General features: G+C 41.0%; 1 protein-coding gene across 1 annotated transcript in view; it reads right to left on the reverse strand.

The window, feature by feature from the left end:
- CEP112 (centrosomal protein 112) overlaps nt 1–22,193 on the reverse strand; it is a 155,739-nt gene that overhangs the window by 81,436 nt on the left and 52,110 nt on the right. Inside the window, exons 17-19 of the mRNA XM_066332363.1 lie at nt 18,476–18,611; nt 15,188–15,295; nt 3,919–4,101 (exon numbers count right to left, since the gene is read on the reverse strand). Coding sequence (XP_066188460.1) covers nt 3,919–4,101; nt 15,188–15,295; nt 18,476–18,611 — 427 coding nt within the window. The remainder of the gene's footprint in view (nt 1–3,918; nt 4,102–15,187; nt 15,296–18,475; nt 18,612–22,193) is intronic.

Consider the following 22,193-nt stretch of genomic DNA (forward strand, 5'->3'; position numbering starts at 1 on the left):
AGTGGCCTGGCCAATTATCTCAGAACAGAACCTGGAAAGAGGATTCAGCTTCCTCATGGAAACTTTCTCTCCTCTCCTTTAGCGCCAAGGGGTGTATTTGATGTTACAGGGGTACATTGTGTTTCTTCTTCTTGCCCAAAGGTCAACGGTGGAAGAACGAGCAGGAAAACTCTGTACAGCAGCTGGAACATGGAAATCTTTGAGCTGCTCGAGGACACGTGGCAGATGCTGGGGAGACGACATTCAAAGGATAAAGGGGAAATACGAGGGCATAAATGGCACCACAGACATCTCAGCCCCTCCACTTCAGTTATTAAAATTTCCTAACTTTCATGGCTATTTCATTTCGCCAAGCAAACTGGATATATTCTCTGTCACCTGAAGCCTTGTTTCAGAAAATCACAGATTCTGTAGCAAGACTGCTTTCGTTAAAACAAAGGAAGGTTTCCATCATGCAAGGAGCTCCCTGTTTTGTGTACTGATGGATAAACTAAAATTACTGAGGGAGGTGTGGAATGAATGAGCAAACCTAAGAACACTCCTAAAGACAATCCAGACATCTAAATTAAATAGAAGTAGCGATTCAAAATTACCCTTTAAAAAAACCATAATCTTGTGTGACTAGCTACTGTTTAAAGAATAACAACATTATGGCAGTTCATAGAAAATGTACAGGATTTAAAAGCCTACAAGAACACAGCGTGGTATAAAAGCCTTTGTACTGCTTTGACTTTTGTTGACCTACAAGTCAATTTACTCCTCCCCAAGCATTACAACCCCAGGTGAAAAAATCAGAGCAAGACTCCTAGAAATGGAGAAATCCAAGCAGAATGCAGTCATTATTCGGAAATTTATCATCAACACAAAAGGCGATACGCTTCAATCAAATTCCTTTTTTGAAAATACATTACACTTGTACTTCACAAAAAAATAACATTGTTTTGTATTTAATTAAAAACTGGAAAGGCATCCAAATCTTAATTTTTATACCCTAGTGGAGATTAAAGCATTAATAAATGCACTTATATTTGAATAAAATCTCACTATTTTGTATAGTGTCTTTCACGGTATCTGAAGACCTATGTGAAAGTAGAGACCTTGGATATGCAATAAAAAAACCTAAATTAATCTTTACAGTATTAGTAAAAGAACTTGATCTGCAGTACTCAGTCATAGCTGTCTTCAGGAATACAGTGAGAAATACATATTTTAACCATGTATATTAAGAAATACATATTCGCCACTCTTTCATGTGGAAAAGGATTTAAGAAAGACTTCCAGTGAATACCTTTAATAATGGTGCTTTCACGTCATTCACCCAACACTGAGCAGATAGGTCCTTCAAACCAAGCTACTCATATGTGATTAACACTAATTATTATTTAAATTTTTCGAATTACCCAGCAAATCCACTTTTCATTTCGCCAAGCAAAATGGCCTCCGCTCCCATTTCATCTCACCTTCCCTGGGACACAAAGCACTCCTAAAAATGACTGCTGTCAAAGATGGCTCCAATTTAACAGGTTTTTTTAAATGCAGTGTTGTTAAATACCCATTAAATGACCGTGTTACCTTTGTTAAGACCCTGACAGATGTTTCAGAAAAGACATGGGCCGTTAGTCACATCAGATGTCCAAAACACGCATTTTTAGTAAACATACGCTATGATATTTTTTAAAATTATTAAAAATCTGTGCTATTATTCCATAAGAAACACCAGTATTGTCTGTTGAGCTGACTGCAAAGACAGAGGTGGATTTGAGTACAAAGACCAGAGGAAGGAACGAAGAGCAATTTATTTTCCCAAATGGAAAAAATCTGCGTGCTTGAAAGCTGGGAGAGTCTGGCTAGAATTTAAACAAACAACAGCTCTTCTAGTCAAAGTAACTGCCTTTTCTTCCCTGATTTACATGTCATTCTCATGGCAGCGATGTTCAAATGACTGGGATATTCAAACTACAAAGAAAAGCTCTGTAAAAAGGCCAAACTCTGCTTTTCAGACTGTTCAGATTCCCCCAATAGCTGTGAAAATTCCCAGCTTTCCACAAAGCACCTGTAGTAGCATCGTTGGTCCCCCTCCAAACAGAAAGCACAACCAAACTTTGGGCTCCAACCTTTGCCAGAAATGACCCCCAAGAGCACAAACCAGAGCTGGACTTAGAGACACCTCCCAGTTCTCAGGATTTGCTGAAGAGAGCCCCTCTCCTTTTGTACTCAGAGTTACAAAGCAACACAGGAGCTGGGATGAGCACTGATATGTAGACAGAATAATTCGATATCATTCCAAAAGTGTCTTTTTTTTAATGTGAGAGCTACAGCTCTGCCTTTGTCCGCAAAAAAAAAAAATAATAATAAAAAAACAATCAGCAGAAATGCAGGTGAGAGGAGACTAACAACTCTGAAAAGACACTCGCCAGCAGATCCAGAGCTGAGATGAATCTATCTTGGGCCAAAAGAAAAAATGCAAAGATAAAAACCAATCCCTTGAACCATTTGAGGCTTTGTTCGCTCCTACAATGCAGCGGAAAATAAAAGGCGAGGTTTAATTCTTTTTTTTTTTTTTTCCAGAGGCCACCTGAGTATCCCCTTTCCAAGTGTTCTCACAAAGTATTTCCCGTTTTCATTGGAAAACCACAATGGTGGGAATGGAGAAATAAGTCCTGGCTTTGCAATATACCTCTCAACCTCCCCCAAGAAGCCGTTTGCTTCCTAATGGACTTCCTTAAGCCAGATTTCGATAGTCTGAGCCGTCCAAAGTGAAAAACCAATTGATTTCAAAAGTAAATTTTCAATTCAGTTTCATTTAGCTCCATTAGAGGTGTTAGTAAAAGCCACAGCCTACCAGTCTACAGGAAAGTAGAGTGAAAATGCCTCTTAGTCTGAGCCTAACACCTCCTAGGGAAGGTGGTGGTGCGCGGAAAACGTGTCATTAAAGATGCCTTACCAAAATGTCCAGTTTGGTATAAAATAATCCATGCATGATAAGCAATTCTAACGCTGATCAGGCAAGATTATTTCCTATAAACTCTTTAAACTAGAAAATCACCTTAGTTTTTAGAATATTGCCACTGCAGGCCTTTTTAATAAAGGCTCTTAGGAAAACATACCACGCCACCCTCACAAAATACATTGAAAAAAAGGCAGTAAGATGGTTTTTGAAGTGAAAACTCATAAAGATCATTTTCCATGCTGACAGTGTGCATTTCATCCAGAAGTTTGAAGAGTCAAATGCTACCCCAGCTGGGGGTTATTCTGCCAAATGGCTTCCAACAGTGACCACAGAGATGGAGGATGGGAGGGGTGCGTGTGTGTAGGAAAATAAACGTGATGGTAAGCGACCCCAAACCCACATCATCTTATCAAACATCCGACACACGGAACCAAACGCACAATGCAAATCTAGAATACAAAAACTGAAACAAAAAAAGACACGAACAAAAGGAAATAAAGACATTTGTGAGTTACCTGCAGAGATTTAAAACAAAAAAAAAGCACACGAACGAAGCAGATATAATTCACATGGATTTGCCCAGGAAGGAGAAAAGGAGGGTGAGTGTGAGGGCTGGGGGGAAAAAAAAAGAACAGATACCTTTTTTTCTTAAACAAATCCATCATGAAAGAAAATGAGACAAGATTATAAATAGGCCGAGTTATAGCGCACCATGGGATTTTTAATCTGGCTACCTGTGGTTTTTGCAGTTAAAGCCCTATTCAGCACTGGGAAGGGAGGGGGGAAGCGGAAAAAGAAAAAAAAAAAAAAAAAGAAAAAAAAAAAAAAAGAAAAACGAAATCACGTTTATGTGCCAGTTTCGCAAATGCTCCCCCAGCGAGCACCACCAACAATGCTGGCAAACAGGAAACACTCATTATCAGCAATTTCTAATAAGCGGCCGCCTTTGCAGCGTTATTGATCGTTACCTGGCCGTCTCGTTTCCTGCTCTCGTGAGTTTGGCTCTCGTGCTGTGCCATGGCAGCGCGGAGCTGCTTCTCCAGTTTCTCCATCTCCCGTTGATGTTCTCGGACCAGGCAGTCCTGCAGTGCGTTGTGCTGCTGGAATAGGTGCGTCTTCTCCTGTTCATGCTCCAGCTTCAGCTCCACTATCTGATTGGACAGGGAGGAGTACAGTTCATCAATAGAACATCCTTGTCGTCATGACAACTCGTCTACAGCTTAATTTCCCCCTTAATTTCATCAAGTTGGCAATTTTATTTTTACGTCACTGTTACCTCACCTCTTAAAAAGCCACCGTTAGCGTGACAGAATTCCTCCAGACAATCCCAACAATGGAGACAACCGAGCAAATCCAGCGCATCCTTACCCAATTTGTTGGTACAAATGTCGGAAGCGTACAAAAAAAATAATATTAAAAAAAAAAAAAAAAAAAAGAAAGAAAGAAGAAGAAAAAGGGGAGGCATTGTCGCATTGTGTGGCGGGTGCCCCCGTATCCCGCTGCTGCTCCTCAGCAGGGCTGAGGATCCTAAATGGTTAACAGGCAGCCTCCTCGCCCCTTCGCTTAAGTATACACACACAAAACCCCCCACCCCAGCAATTAAAGCTTTGCAAGATTTCTTTATGATTTCCAAAAGCAAACGCTCTTCCTGCGATATTCCTCAACGCTGGCGCATAGAGTTGTCTTTTTTTTTTTTTCCCCCTTAAATAAAAAAAAAAAAAAAAAAAAAAAGAGCAAGAAAATTATAAAAAAAAAACCAAAGCTCTATTATCCCGTTGTCAGCTACGCTATCCCAACATAAACAGATGTATGTGTTCCAGAAGGGCACCTGCTGTGCCGCAAGCTTGCACCATGATTTCATAAGAAGCCCTCTATTCTCAGGAGCCGTTCCCAGTCCGCACCACACTGGATGCTGTGACCTTGGCCACTCTTAGCCTCTCCCCGCTTGCCTGAATGGCAGCCCGAGACCAAGGGCCTGGTTGCTGCAGCTTTGATATTAATCCTCCCGCCTGCGCACAAAGGCACCCTACCTGGCCTGCACACTGGAGCGGCCAGGCCGCCTTTGAAGCAGGTGATGAATAGGGACGGCAGGAAGCCGCTTCCCCACTGAACTCCGGGCCACACAGCTGCTAAGAACAGTCACTTGGATTTTTCTTCAGTTTTGGTGGATTTCGGAGAAAGAGGAAGAAAGCGGGGGGGAGGATGGAAGAAAAAATAACAGGAAAAAAAAAAAAAAAAAAAAAAGGAGAAATCTCTTATCGTGAACATGGTGGGGTATTTTCAGCATGAGAAAGGAAAAAAAAGGAGCGGACGGGAGGAGCCGCTGTGTGAGCGCCGAGAGCGCCCGGCACCTTATCTTAAAGCTGTAGCATTCAATTCTGGGATGATATCAGCTGGTTGCCCGGCTTCCGCGGGGAAAATTTGAAGCTAAGTTAAAAGAATTTTTTTAAAAAAGGGCATTTTCGCAAACTGCAGATCAGCGTGTTGCAAGCTTAAAAGGGAAATGTGCCATCCGTGCTGCGGTTGGGAGCATCCTTCTGCAAACGGAGTGAGAACATATGCAACATTGCACGCTTTAACATTTCTACATTATTTAATAACACTAAAGAGCTCATTAAGAGATGCCTGAAGTCCCTGCAGGGGTTAACCCCTCACATTTTCCATGCTGGGCCTGGGATCCTCACACAAAGTTCTTTACGCCAGGTTTTTGCCCAAGGTTTCTGTACAAAACTGGTTTCTCTCAGATGCTCATGGCGTCCATCCTGTGCCTAAGAGAAAGAGCTGTTGCCCTCTAAAATAACTCAGAGTCTTAGCCTGATTTAGGAGAAAATATGTTCAGTGCTTCTTCATAAATCAGACCTGAATAAAAAGACATCGTGTCAACAGGAGAGGCCTTTCCCTTCCAACATTTTGTTGTCTTAATTTCTGGGTTTTCAGCTGGTTGTTCCATGTAGGTCTGGGTTAAGGCAGTTTGCTGTGGAGAGCTTCAATTATTGGAGTTGTCACTTTTTCACCAGAAGGCAGGGCAGCAGGCAGGGAATGTGACCCAGAGGGAGCAGGAGACACATCCTGTTTCTCCAACCACTCACACGTTTACCACACTGATCAAAGTAAATAGTTTAGTTCAGCGATCTCTTCACTTAACAGCATTTATAGACACAGAGCTTTTTAATTTAATAGAAACAAGAAAAAGGTTCTTCAGCAGGAGGGGTGTCCCCCCAGATGGTAGGTAGGAAGAGAAAAGGTGGTACCATGAGAAGAGGTGTTTTAAACAAGGCAAATTTGTTGAAGAAAAATTTTAAAACCCTCCTCATTTAAAGCTTTGTATTCCCCACGATGGTTTTGGTTTGATACTTTAAGATGTTTCTTGCAGGGAGCAGAGGTGGAGAAACAGGAGGGGAGAGAAAGGACGAGGATGAGAGCATTCACATCCCTCAAAGACCTCCAAAACCATCTTCCCTAATGAGTATTAGCAGGTATTCCACATTCCCAACCAACCAAACAACAAAAAGTGACTGAGCAGCCATTCCCAGCCCTGGTGAGCACTCCGTGAGTCTCCTACTCTCCACAGAACTGCTGCCAAGCACTATGGCTCCTCTTCTACTCCTCCCTCACTCCTTCTTGTATTATTGTTGGGTTGTTTTTTTAAAAAGGAAAAAAAAATAAATTAACATATACCAAAAAACAGAAAGAGAAAATCCAAGCTGCTTTTCAGCAACAACGGGACTTCTTAATCACAGGAAACTGCATGAAAACTGTATCAGTTCTTCACAAACCAGACAGATTCTCCTCTTTGAGGTCGAGAGCGCCTTTATGAATGATATAACAAAACCACCTCCTTCAAAAACGCTGTCGTGTTGAGATCCTGCTGCATCTACCCCTCAGTGCTGAGCACTTCATCGGATCACATTCAAGTGTCTGCTCCAGTGCAGCACTTCAGTGTCCAGAGGACAGGCACTGCTATACATTTCTGCTAGGTGCTATACATCTCAGCCAGACAAGCAACACGACATTCACAATGGGCATTAGGGACGTTGCTGAAAAGAAACATTCATTAAATAATCGTGTGCGCCCTATTAGCATAATCACATTCATTGTGCCTTGGATGTTTCCTCATCTTGTCCTCCGAAAGATGAAAATCTCTTATTCCCTTCTCTGTGCATCTGTTCCTGTCTCCAGCCATGGTCTGGACACAAAACCAAGCAGGAATATCTGTCTGACCTGAGAGAGCCTTTCTTACCACTGCTGTTATCAAACACCACAAATATTTGAAAATTATGATCTCTTCTTTGCTGAAATCTTCATTTTTCAAATATTTCCACATAGTGTGACAGAACAACATTCAATGCGATAACCAACAGGTGATTTACTAAACCGTCATCAGAATTACACTATTTACTTTAAATTTAGCTTTTAATTACACTATTTCTTCTAAATTTAGCTTTGAACCGAAATTTAAATTTCCTTACTCTTGCAAAATTTCCTGTTCTCTTGCAGAGAAAATAAGGATGTTAAGAAGAAATCGAAGTTCTTAACAAAGAGCTAAAAAAGATTAATGCAACAACTGTGACATCCTCTTGTTGTTCACTCACACACACCAACAAAAAGGTGCCAAAGGAATCTGGAGCGTGGCTCGTGCCCAGGCCAGAGACAATGCAGCTGATGAACACAGGCAGATGGAATTGCACTCACATGGGGAGGTGCTTTAGGAGAACTTGCTAAAACAAGACACAGAGCCAAGGTGAAATCCTGCTGCTGTGAGCATGCCTGAAGAACAAAGATCAACAATAAACAGCCTGCTGATGGCAGGAGATGTTTTTAGAAGCCAAAGATTTGTAACATAATCAACGCCAGCAAATACCTTTTGAAAGTCCCTAATTTAGACAAGGCCTTCTACTACCCAGATTTTGCTTTTACATCACACTCTCAGCTTAGGCTTTTCAATTTTAGAACAATTTCAACTTGTTCTCAAGAACAAGCACGCCTTTGAAATTCTTTTTAGAGTCCCCAAAGGAGGGAAAGGAAATTAGTTAGCTCACTACCTCTTTGAAAAATATAACTGCTACAATAAATATTTGACACCAAAGTATGAAAATTCATGTAAATTTATGTCCGCAATTCCAGAAATATTTTAAGTAACACCTACATAAAATACGGTTTTGCAAGGCAGGATGATTTTATAAGCACTGTTTTGGCATGACTGAACTGAGGGCTGGAGGAGCCACCAATGCACTGCACGTGTCACAGCAAAGAACTGAGCTAGACTCACTCTGCAGCACACCTACAGCACATCTGTTTTCATTATTTCTATCCTAAAATCATTTAAGTGTTTGTAAATCAGGTGTTTGCACGATTACCCTGCTGGAAACCAGCCTCAGCCTCTGCCCAGGCAGGGCACAGCACATGATCTGTCCCCAAATAACAACTCCAGCAAAACTGAGCATTTTCTGTCTCCTAAGCCTATAAACAAACGTGCATGTTCCGTGAGGATATGGGGATTACCCATCTCTGCAAATACTGCTGCTAAAAGCAATCTGATCCAGCAGGCTGGAGGAGGGAGTATTAATCACATTGGGGTCTGGTTTAGCATAACTTTGGGCAGAAAAGGAGCCTCTTCACTGCAAGGCAAGGGAGAAAACCAGAACCTCTTTTACCAGAACTCCTTTGCAGCAGGTCAATTAAACAGATTTTAATCTTCACTTTTTTGGGTGGAGATTTTTCTGTAAGTAGAAACATGAAGGTGTCCCAAGATATAAGGGCTGTAATGAGCCAAGGGCAATGGGACAGTGAAAAATACATCTGTGTAGAACCACACATTACCACTGAAGCAGCAAGTACACGTGGGGTAATGTACACGACTTCCCATTTTATTGGAGTAGTTTAATTGGCATGACTGTGTTTTCTACAATACTTACACCCTTTCACCAACCACTAATAATTCTTTTTCAACTGCAAACTGCAAAAGAATTGCAAGAAATTCTCTAAAAGAAACAAGCTGCTCTTGAGCCAAACTGCAGTTTGATTTATCCTCCCCTAAAATAATGCACCTGAATGGTCTTACTCTCACTATAGGAAATTATATTCCTGATCTGTACATTTTTACTCAGACGGCTTTTTAGAATTTTAGTATTTTTCAAGTATGGGCAGCACAAACTCCACCTCAATCATTCCATCTTCCCAATACTCTGGCATGAGTAAATTTGTTTTTAAATCACAGAACCACAGAATTGTTTGGGTTGGAAGGGACCTTTAAAACTCATCCGATTCCACACCCCTGCCATGGGCAGGAACATCTTCCACTATCCCAGCTTGCTCCAAGCCCTGTCCAACCTGGCCTTGGACACTTCCAGGGATTAGGAGTCCATAACCTCTCTGGGCAACCTGTGCCAGGGCCTTACCACCCTTATGGTAAAGAATTTCTTCCTAATATCTAATCTAAACCTGTCTTCCTTCAGCTCAAGGCCATTCCTCCTTGTCCCACCACTACATGCCCTTGTGAAAAATCCCTCTCCAGCCTTTTTGAAACAACATACTGAAATGGAGTTGCATCCCTGTGATTAAATCCAACTTGGTGCCACGATGAACGTCAGGAGGTCCCTCCCCAGCCCACCCACACCCCCAAACCCATCGCAGACCGCAAGGAGAAATATTCCTTTCCAACTAAAAGACCTTGAATCACTGCAAACGCCTGTCTGCAGCAGGCTCTGGTGCAGAATTTGCTGCACATAGTCTTTGTTTAGGGATTCAGTTTATCCAAGGACCTCCTTTGAAGACAGAACTGCCTTCCCAGGCGCTCGCCTGGCTCGCTGTTTACCGCAGGCACCCGTTTGTGTTTCTGGAATCGCCTCCCTCTCCCTCCTCCCCTCAAAGTGGATTCTTTGACTACACAGGGAGCTCAAGCTTTTAACTCTGAATCACACACGAGTCAGATGCCTGAAGGAGACCGTGCAAATACCCATCTGTCTGGTTAACAATTCTGTAAACAGCAATGGCACCATGAGAAGATTTCCACTCGCTCTTCACTTGGAGGTTAAATTCGTCTCCTTTTCCCGTTTGTGAGTTTTAGCTATAAAGCAAAAAGTTGATGTTGATTGAAGAAACTATTCCTCAGATATTCTGCACAAATGGTATTCATCTGTGTCTTAGGATGGTTCAAAGGAAACGTTTATGCATCCTAGATTAATTTATTAAATGAAATTTATGCAGCTTGTTGCCGATGACATGAAAAATTTAGAGCTTCTACTAACGTGCTCATTTGGCCTCCTTGCAAGAACAGACTGTATTTCAATTATCTTAGAGTGCAGACAAAGAGGAGAGGAACAAAGCTTTTCACAAAGACTCTCTCCTCATAACTAAACCAGCATACTAAAAAATGGATTGTGGATCTCTGAAAATAAATGGCCAGGTTAATGCACAGCTAAGAAATGCTCGGGACATTGGCCTGTCCCAATTTCAAACAGGGCTTTGCAACTGTTTCCTTCACTTGGGTGGGTAACAGACCCCTAAAAGAGAAGCCAGAAAAACAGAAAATGAAGAAGGAGGCCAGGAGGAAGGCCAGGATGGAAGTGCAGTGGCAGGAACTCTTAACACGGCAAGGACACGGGGACAAAGAGAGCTGGAGGTTGAGCTTGTTATCTCTGTTAGTGTTAATTGCTAAATTAATGTTTTGCCTAAGAGAACCTCACTCTTTTCTTTAAATTAACCTCACTAGAAAGTAATAAAAGACAAGAAGAGTATTCTTCCTCTCCTCTCAATAACACTTTCCTCTGCTCAAACAAGAACCGTGTCCCAGCAGCACCTCAGATATTGTCCTTGCTGCTGGCAGGTAACACGACAAACATGCTTTTTTTCACTTTTAACCAGCTATTTTGCACTTCTTTACTCACTTCCTTTATTTTAAAAGGCATATTTAAACTCCGCCACACCTCTGTGTTGCTCCCAACTTGAAGGCATTGTCTACTGACTTGTCCTTAGCATGATTTCAAAGTGATTTCATTAAATACCCAGGAAAATATTTCTGAAGGTGTCTCTTTCCTCCCTATTTGGACACATAAGACAAGATGACAACTCTCATTTCATAACTTTTACAGAAGTCAGAACCCAACAATAAATGTCACAAGAAAGGATTTCCTGAGATACAGGGAGATTCTTCAGCTATCATGTAACAACTTTCCACTTTCCTATGGAAGCATGAATAATTATTTTTAAAGGGAATAAACACAATTGAAGATGAACCAAACCAAAAGGATTATTTATATATTTAGGCTGGCATCTAATCTCAGAGAGTATGGTCATAACTCATCACGTAACCCCATCCTGCTATCATAATAACTCATCAACTGTTTCATTGTGTGCTCTCTCCCTGCTGGAAAATAAAATTTCCTAGGCTTTGGCTCTCTTACTAATCTTGCATCTCATTTATTTCACATTCACTCAGTCACTTCAACAACTGTTTACAGCAAAAAATGGGTGTAACAGTGATCACAGGGATAATTAATGGTTTGGGTGGTTTTTAAAGGACAAGCTAATGTCATTTAAGCATTGGGATCACATGAAGTTCACTGAAAATGTTCCATTCTTGACAATTTATGAAAATCTGCTTGAAACAAAGGTGGGCATGTACTTGAGTGTGCTGGGGAATGTCCCTGTCCCATCTCTGCCACGGTACCACCACGCCCCACGAGAGAGGTGCTCTCAGAAAGTGCTCAGCTGACAAAGATATCGTAAAAAACCCAGCAAATTCCTTAACTTTTCTGTCAAATTTAACTAAAACCCATTACTGAAAAGCCTGGGCACGTGCTTTTGTAAACATCTGGGCTCACAGAAGATGAACTCATCAGAAACACTCCCCAGGTATTTCGAACTAAATTGAGGATGTAATAAGAAAGTAGGGGGGAAAAATGAAAAAAAAAAAAAAAAAAAAAAAAAAAAGAAAAAAGGGAGGGGGTGCAAAAAACCAAACAACCTTTCTTCCTGTGCTGACAGTGCCATAAAGCCCAACTACAGACACTGCAACCATTTCAAAGGCAGGAAAGGCTGAGGCCTTCACTGTGCTGTCCACTGGCTTTGAAGTGCCGAAAGCAGCTGCTCCCAGCAGATAGGAACTCTGGTGCTGCTGGAGTTATTTTTTTTTTTTTCTTCAAAATATACCTTCAAATCTAACAGCTGCAAGTAGAACAAAGTTGAGCTAAAGTATATTTAAAGAAAAAAAAAAAAAAAAGCCACCAGTTTCTCTCTGAGAGTGTTCTCAGTGGATACTTCAAAAGCGAGTGACACCGAATCAGATGAAGCTGGAACCAGGAGGGACATGTGACAGCTGAAACCAAATCCTGCAAGATCCAAAAGTTCCTTTTTGCTTTATCAATGGATTTGAGTGCATTTGAAAAGCTAAAAAAAATATTAATTGCAGTGTTTTTTTCCAAATTATTTTTGAAGCAAAAAGCAAAGATAAATAAACCAGGTATAATGTTATTTGTTGTAATAAATATCAGACAAATATCAATGTATCAGTATGTCTTATCTGGAGGCAGAGCAATCTTTCAGCCCCACAAGGAACAGTCCATGTTCACACCAATGATTGTTCTGAAATCAGTATTCAGGCAGAGTCCTGTGACACCAACCATTCAGATCAAGCAAGAAGTGGAACCACTGCTCCAAGTGCCTACACTTCCAAATGTCTCTCAGATTGGAGAACTGGATAACATATCAGTTCATTTGGTTCTTTATTACCAATCTGATTAAAATTATGGGCAACTGAATTGTGCCACTCGCCATGACCACCAACAAAAAACAAATCTGTAGGGCAATTTCCCTTCCCTTTTTATGTCTAAATTTCATTTGACAATTAGATTCAGACACTCGAGGCAGAACACCTCGAAGCAATCACTACATTTCTCAGGTAGCTAAAATATCCAGGTTTTTGGTTGGGTGTTTATTTCCAACTGGAAGTCTTCTGGAGTCCTGTCAAAATGTACCCCCTTCTTCAAATTCAGTGCTCTATTTAAACACTTTAAATCAGTCTGTTCCTCGCCAAGTAACAACCAAAGAAATATGCAGTAAAACAAGGCAAGGAAAAGTCTGCTTTAAAAACGGCTTAGAAGTTCTGAGGCATAAATAGAGAGCAGTGCAGAGAAACAGAAATTGGAAGGACTGAAAGGAAATTTTTAGGAGTGGAAGAACTGAGCTCATCCTGCTCCGTGGTGGGGCTGGAGGGGCTTTGTGCCTTCCAAAAGAACCCCGCTCCCAGTGATAACCTCCTGCAATCTGCAGGAAGGGGCACTATTCTTCAAGCTCACCCACTTCTCAAAGAACATTCCAGATGAAGTACAAAGAGAAATAAATTTTTTAAAAGGGCATAAACAGGATTCCACTGAAATTTCTTCTGAGGCTCTCATTGTTCAGCTGTTTAGGGCTGAAACCCTTGGGTTCCACTGATGTCTTATAAAGCTTAGCTGTTCTTTCTTACAGTTAAAAAAGCTAGCCTAAATAAAATAAATGGCAAGCAGTAAACATCTCAGTGAAAAACGTTTTCACTGATGTTTACCACAGTATCAATGTTGTTACAGAATAGATTCACCAAAAAATTTTTTAATTCTCATATTAATTTCTTGCTTTGTGGGTTTTTTTGACACAGCCTTCAGAAGGTCTGGATATAAAAAGACATGTAAAACTAAACCATGACAATACGAGACATTATCATTTGTTTTTAATGTGCAAAGTCAGCTGAGTACTGGCAGAAAATTTTATCTATGGCTTGGCGGATGTTACCATGGATAGTAAAAGAAAATTACCATTTGTAGGTAGGAACAGGAATGTTGTAACTCCTGATACACTGTGGGTTAGCATTTATCTTTACAGATTAAAATCTGGGCTGGGAAAACAGGAACAAAATCTTTGAATAAATGCTTACTTTGGACTTTTAAGATGCACTTCAAATTATGAGAACTGTGAAGAAAGAAGTGAGCTAACCATATCACTAAAATGATGTGAAAATATGATTAAATAAAAAATTCCAGTGAAAGGAAGATGTCCAACTGACCCTGACATTCCCATTGCTCTCCTTTCAGCGTGCCCCTGACACACCAAACTGTCTCACCTTTCCTGCACAAATCCTCAATATCTCTGGCTATTTCTGAATCACTAAACGCAGGAATCATCATAAATAACATCCCTCAGTTAAGCTGAACACCTGTGAGATGTCCCTCACCCTGCCAGAGGCCAGTCTGTCACCTCTGTCAGGTGGCAGCACAAGTGGTGACGTTGACAGTTCTGAGCGAGGACAGGGAAAATGCTTTGATCTGACCCAACAAACTCCCTTCTATTCCAAGAGCCACACACAAAACACACCATTGTTCCCCCCCAGCACAGAGCAGGGGTCTCTCAACACCTACCAAAGTGATCTTGTTCCTTAATTCCCTGAAAAAGGCCTTTCCAGAAGGGCCAGAGCAGGCCTGGCACCAAAGCCAACCGCAGCGTTTCATCCTCTCACAGCACAGAAGATAAACAGAAATGAAACCACATTTCCCTGCTGGAAATGCAAGCTTAGAGCCACACAAGAACAGTGATAAGAGAGAACTTTTATGGATTAACCACCTCATCCCTACAAAGGGCTAAAAACCCCGTTTCAACCCATCAGCAGGTGTCACCAACAAAGGCCACTTTAGTTTGTGACCAAGTCCCAGCCCACACCAGGGTCTGGTGGTGCAGCTCCTGAGCTCCCAAGTCTGTATCACACAATAATTTCTCTACTTCTGCTTTTTCTCCCCCTTTACACTTCACAGCACTACTGAACAAAACTTTCTTGTCTCCACCCAAATGTTTCCTGAGTATTTCCCAACCCTGAAATTACATTGCAAAGAAGAAAATCAGGATCAGTGGGCCAAAACAAGCATTCGTACTGAACACTCCCCGTGTCAAAAATGATTAAAAGAACAAACCGCTGTTTCTTGACAAGAAGAGAAACAGATAATGCGTTAAATAATTTAATCTGGTGATTATGAAAATAGGTGTTGCCACCTGTAAGCCTGGGAAGCAATTTGAAAGAGTCGGAGGTACAAAGGATTGTGAAAAGGAAACAAAAAAGTATTTTCTGTGTAGGTTGTCTCCTCTCCATTCCCATCACAAAACTCTGCATATCTATAAATTGTGTTTTTATAGGAAGGACAGCAGCACACAGTGACCTACAGCTGCAGGAAGGGGTGTTTTCTCCCCTCCACCTGGAGGACTAAAGCAACTGACCTGTTCTTCATATTTTTTCTTGATCTCATCCAATCGCCAGGAGAATTCTTGGGCTTGCTTTTCCCGGAGCAATTTTGATTTCCTTAGATCTGCTTCAACCTCTGCTATCTACATGGGAAAAGAAAGGGAATATTTAATTTATTTTTTTTTCTTTTTTACAGGCATAGCTTGAAATGTTCTGACATTTCTACAGTTGTTTGTAAACCATCAAAGAGGAGAATATCACTTGTTGGGAATGATAACAACACCATTAGTATGTGGTGAAAACGAATATTCAGTCTCTACAGGATTATTAGTTACTCAAGGACATAGTGATCACTGTTATGCCACTCCCTAATTACAAAGGATTGGCTCAGTTTTCCACTCAGCAGTGCTGAATATCCCACCGAAATTAAGCGAATATTTTCCCTAGACATATTTAAGACTCAAATATATTTCACTTAAAAATACACTGCCTGTGGAAATTCAAGGGAAATCATGTGTGAGTCAGAGCATAAACTACACATTTAAAGCAAGTTTACATTAAATCAGAAAATAACTTTAAATAACTTAAAAGAGAATTATTTGGCTGCAAGTTAAGTCCTCTGAAGATAGTCATCGCCTGTGAATAATGAGTCCCACAGATTCCAGCACGCAGCATCAAGGAAGCAATTTCACAACTCAATTAACAAAGGCTTTTGTATCAAAAGCACAACTGTTAGCTGTACATCAGGCATGTTTCCAAGGGAATATATATAAATATATATGTAACTCTGCTGCAGTGCACACTCATCGATGACTTTCAGATCTAGATCCTAACATAAGCAGTGAATAAACTGTGCCCCGAAAAAGAGAAAAGAGATGGAGGGGTTTGAAGGACCACAAGCCCATCTGCTCAACAAAAAGAAGAAATCCATGAATTTCTGAACCACAAGCCAAAATCCTGCTTGGCCTAAGGGAGTGCTCAGTGTTCAACAGATGTCTGTGCCAATTGGCCTGGACATCACTCCCCAGCCAGGAAAGGGGAGAAAAGGCAACACTAGGAGTGGGAAAAAGCATTTTATTGCAGAGTATTCCAGCAGGAAAGGAAGGGACTGGAGTAAGAGCCGTTGGCCAAATAGAAAGTGGAAAAAGAGAGCAGTGAGGAAGCAGCTCACTGCTACTATCTGCCATTAAGAAAAGGGATTGCAATCAACATTTTATGAATAATTTTCTTCCAGCTCTAAACTTACTCAAGTTAAATGTCCGTGGCCATATTTTACTCAGGTCAATAAAACCCAGAAAAATAACAGATCTCGTTACTGCACTAAAGGAGTTCTTTTTTTAAGAGAATGAAAATGTTCTAAAAAGCGAAATACTAAAAACATATGCAAAGATGCTTTAAATCTACTGCCTTCTGCAGTTTGTTCATTAGGTCACATTCATCTATTTCCAACAACTGCAACAAAGGCTCTTGATCATTATTTGCCAAACCCAGGAAGCCCCAATCCACAGTACCAGGACATAGTCGCTTTTTTATTTCTCTTTTTTTTTTAGTTACTACTGGAAAAATGCAGATCCTGCAGTTAAACGTGCCACTCACCCACCAGTGGGCATCAGGTGACTCCTAATAATCACAAGCTTGACAAAATAGGAAGCAGATGGCAAAATAAATGATACTATCATAGAGCCAAACTAAAGAATCAAATCTCGACTGCAACAACTGAAAATGACCCCATCCTACTCATCTCCATAATTAACTTTATCTCACACCAAAAACAGGTTTAAAGCCCAGTATTCCTAATGAAGATAAAAGGACAACGTTGCCATGGCTACTGCAGTTGTTTTGTAAGTAATGCATCCCACCTCAGCACAAAACACAGAAATTTCCAGTGCATTCAATGTACTGGGGATTTATCTATGAGTATGTGGATGCACAGGAATAAGAAAGGCCAAAGCCACAAAGAGAGAGCTTCAGCAGTGTTCCTTTGATGCATTTCCTTGGGCCTTGGCTCCTGTAAAATAGAAAACCACTCAACTGTACAATATCATTTAATATTTCTCAATTTTAGCCCCCAAAGAGGGAAAGAGCAAACCTCTGGCTGATTCATGGAGTACAGCAAAACCGATTTTCAAAATTTCCCAGAATCCAGCAATATTCTGAAAGAAATGTACTGTCATGACAGTTGACTGTGTATTCCAAATTCTTTTGCACTTCCTTATGTTTTGGATTCATTTGTTTTGCTGAAGGCTTTTAAAGTGAATAAAACTATTATTAGCCTTTCCAGAATTAGACAACATTCCCTTTGGAACAGAACTAAGATATTATTTTAAGTCATCATGAAGAAATTGCAGGAGGATCACACAGTACAGAAAATGTCAGATTAAAATTGTAAGATTTGTTGTATTGCCCTCGTGGGTCTGGTTTGCTGAACACATCTTGCTTTCATAAGTTTGTTCTTGCTTTTTCTTTTTTCTAATTTCCCAATCCTATTATTCGCTGTCTGTGTGGGTCTTAAAAATATCAGCAGTGAAGATTTTTCAAAACCTTTGAGAACAACAAAGAGGGAATTTCCTCAGTCCTAAGGCAGCACTCTCAGCCACCCATTCCAGTCCCAGCCTGAGCATCCTCCTGTCAGCAGCCAGCTTTGGTCAAGGCAGGTGAGGCTGGAACCTGTAATCCAGAACTACAAGATGGAGTTCTGCCTGGAGATCTCAATCACACGAGGAGTTAGGGAAATATCCCTTCTCTCCCCCTCTTTTGATCACCCATTGCTTGTTCCTCATTTCACTCCTTGGGCTGCTCTTATAAACTCCCAGGAGAACGGTTTAACTACTGTTTGCTCCATAAGAAATGTAAGCCACTAAAATCCTCGATTTTCAGGGACAGAAAAGTGGATTTTTCCATCCTCTGCACATGACTGCCAGCAGTCACAATGGCTCTGCCCCTGTTTGGGCTCAAACTGATTACAGGAGCTCATTAATGGAAGACAGAGTCGCTGGGAAAAGAGTAGGAAGAGACACATTTAAGTGGGAAATGACAAGCGTTGTTCCATAGGGTGTATAAACTAACACTTTATACTCTCACTCCTGAAAAATCCCTAATCAGTATCATAACTGCAGATATCTTTGTAACAATGACAATTCTGGCTTTGTCAGAAAGATGAAACACCCGCCACCATCCCTTTCTGACTCGCTGCAAAGACACTACATTGTGAAAGATTTTGATGTAGCACTCTCAAGTGGAGCATGTTTCTGGCATTATAAGATCAGAATCCGCTATCCCACTGCGCCAGAGTTTCAGAAAGGCTGGCATTGTGACCTCCTCACCCGCTGTTTCATTTCAGCAGAGTCTTTCTCTGAGTTCAGCTCCACCTGCCGCTTAAACTCCTCCAGGGCAGCGCCTGCCTGCTGGGCCTGCAGCCTCTGTACCTCCGTCACCCGCCTCAGCTGCTCCTCCTTCTCCCTAGAAAGTCACAGAAAATTTTCAGAGTTCAAGTATCAAATAAAAGAACAAGTGCGCTGGTGTAAAAGAGAGGCCTTTAACCCGATCAGTTTAAAATAGTATTCAGATTTCAATTTCCTGTCCCAGCTTCTGCCCAACTTCCCTTGGCAGGGCTTTGAAGAAGGCGATGGAAGGGCCGGAGTTATTTTCGCTTTCTCCGATTGAATTTCACACGCCCAAACACGGCGTCCACAGCTCACAACAAAACCTCCACCTTCAAAGGCTCTCCTCGCTTCAATGGCTCTCTGCCCACCGTAGAACCCCCTTCGTTAATCTCATCTAATTAACAGAACTCAATAATAGTAACAATAAGTAAATAATAACAAAATTAGATTTCATTAAATTAGATTTAATACTCCCCCATGACTTCAACAAACTCTTTTTAGCATGATTGCCTTTCCGGATTTAAAAAAACCCAAACAAACCAAACAAGAAAATTATCCCAGTGCCATCTTTGCTCAGACAAGGTGCAGGATTATTCCCTGCTTGTCATAAATCAAAATGCAAAGCAGAGTAATGCGTGACACACGGTTCTTTCTTAATCTATTAGAAAGCCATAATGCTGTGATGTCTATTCAGCCTTTACAGTAATGACAGATGTTAAACCTCTGTGCAAAGATATTTCATATCAACAGCCTACACTGTTTGACATATTAAACCTGATACATCTATAGGAATCAGGCGAGGTTTCTTCAGACTGGATGCTAGATCAATAGTCGTGTTTCTGTAATATTTTATGTACATTCACATATATGAAAAGATACACACGAAAAGATAGAGACGTTCATCATATTGACACAACACAGACAAAAATTCAGGTAACTTATAAATATTTCAGAAATTTGGATGTGAGTCCTCAAACATTACAAACTTTTATTAACTTGACACCGGTTTTGTTATTTACTTTTTGTCACAGGTCAGCAGAGCTGCCTGACTTTGTGTTCAAACACTGGAGAACACGATGGTGGCATCGAGGGACAAAGCTGGCTCCACCCATGGCTTGTAACAGAAGACACATTCAAACAGACCTAGGGCTGACATTTTCATTTTCCAGGCAGAGGAAGTAGCTCAACGATAAATTTCCCATTTTGACAGAAATTATTTCCATATAAAACAAAGAATCTGACACATAGGAGACGGAAAAGCCCAGCCAATTCATCTCGTCTGTCACCTTGCCAGCCCTGGAGGAGCTGCTGCAGCACTGAGCGAGTCTTTCAGAAAGGTCAGGAAGCTGCCAAGCCCAAAGTTACAGTATTCACATCCTCTTCTGTGGTTTGCAGACCAGACTTTGACAATAGGACAAAGAACATAATCCTGCATCTTCACAAAGAGGCTGTTTGCAGTGCAGGAGAGCAGGGTAATTCCATTAGCAAAGAGATCAAAGAAATGCCACAAGCCCTGAGTCAGTACATTGCTGTTTACTTCTAGAGGATTTTTTTCATGATGCATATTTAAAAAAAAAAAAAAAAATTATTTTGGTGCCTCACTCACAGTTGACGGAATAATTGAGAAGGTGGAGACTGCTCCTCTCCTTACATAAAATGGAAAATACCTTTCTTCCCCAGCAGAAACTGGAGAAAAATGGAACAAAATCCTCTATCACAGTTTTGGTGATGATTGTTTTGGGATTTTGGTTTTGTATTCTTAGGAGACCTGTGCAAATTATCTTCAAATTTGCCAGAGAGCATCCATTACCCTCCATACACACTTTATTTCCTTGGAGGGGGAAGCACATCTGTGTTCATCTAAGGCACCACATTCCCCACTCATCCATGAGACAATAAAAATTACACTGGAAAAAAAACCCAGCACTACCAAAATCAACATTTCTTTCCCCATCTAAACTCAAATGGCAAAATACAATTTAGGATTTCAATTCACCCTGCAGAGGATCCAAAAGATCCAAATTCCAAGTACAAAACTCCTCCACCATTCCTCAGAATGGGCACACCAATGACACCTCCAGAGCATCAAACTGTCTGAGGGTCAGTTATCCATCTGCTCCTGTTGTTTGGCTCAGTTATCCCCCAAATCCCACATTCCAGGGAGCTATTGAATACAGATATTTTTAATTTTACAGCTGTTTGACACTGGATTACATTAAGCACAATCACTCCCCTCTCCCACAAGAAAATCTGCCTCAGAAAGAAGAATGTGTGAGAGCTCTGCCCACGTTTGTTACCTTGGAGAGACCATGGAGAGGGGAAAACATCCACTTCTCCTCCCAAAGATCCATAATTCAGCTATGGGCCCTGGATAACAAATCTCTCTCCCAGCAAAACACACCTAAGAATTCCACTCCACACTGGAAGCAAAACCAAAAATCTAAGCTTATTCAAACACATCCACACTGCCAAGTGTGACCAGACACTGGGACAACAGGTTTGGTGCAGTCAAATGGACATACAACAAATCTAAACAAAAAAGGACAAGGCAACAGTCCTTGTGCTCTCAGTGAGGCTCCAAATTTATGCATCCTCTTCCTCAGGAAGGTATTTTTATTTGGAAATATTATGATGTAAACTTCTAGGAATGTGGTTTTATGCACCTTCCTTTCTTTTAAGGGCTTAATCCCATGAATAAATGCAACATCTCATTATAAGCAGGAAAAAAACTTCATTTTTAAGGATGTGGGAGCCAGAGCTCTCTATTTTTTTGAGCAGTTCAGATCTGCACAGAAGCTTAGAAAACCTGTACAACAATGGCCCTCAGTTCACAAATATAAGAAAAGCTTCACTTTTTTTTTTCCCAAGACAGCGAGCAATGCGCCTTGCATGAAGCACTAAAATATTCACTTTGAAGATTATTTTTTTCAGTTGGACTAGTTGTGGGGCCCAATACAATACAATTACATCACTTAAATCCCCTAAAGCTCAGCCGGCCTGAATATAAAAACAGGGTGAATTTACTCTTTGCCCCCAATTTAAAAAGCAGCAAATTCCTTTTGTTTCAGTGTATAAAGGACATGGCAACGGAATTAGGAGTTCTGCATGGCACAAACCATCTCAGAGAAAGTTGACTGTGAAGTCCAGAATTTCAATTTCAGAAATCAGCACCCTGAAGTGCACTGATAAATGGGAGATACAAACATCTTCTGTGCTTCCTCTTTATGATTAAGCATGAATATTTGTCTTGCTCTGTAAAATGTCTTCCAAGAGGTAACAACTAAATGCAGTGAGACTTTACAGCACTGCACTGACACAGGGCAATTCAGAGATTAACAGGAAAGGTTAATTGAATTTGGGATGTCCCTGCAAATGTTGGATGAATCAACACCTTCCTGGAGGGCTCCCACCACTCCCTGAACAACAGCAAGGGCTCACCAACAGCACAAGGAGCAGGAGATGCACCTGGCTGGGTCTCAGCCTCATCAACAAATTAAAACGCTCTAGACATGAAGGGCCAGCACACACTGAACACTTGTGGACAAATTGTTTCATATCCCAGGAGCAAACCCACACCCAAGCTCCTTGTGTGTCGTCCAGAGAGAATCTCAGTGACATGGAAAATAGTAATAGACTGTTCTCCTCATGTTTTCTTCTA

The sequence above is a fragment of the Sylvia atricapilla genome, chromosome 18, assembly GCF_009819655.1.
Source record: "Sylvia atricapilla isolate bSylAtr1 chromosome 18, bSylAtr1.pri, whole genome shotgun sequence".
Classification (NCBI taxonomy): Eukaryota; Metazoa; Chordata; class Aves; order Passeriformes; family Sylviidae; genus Sylvia; species Sylvia atricapilla.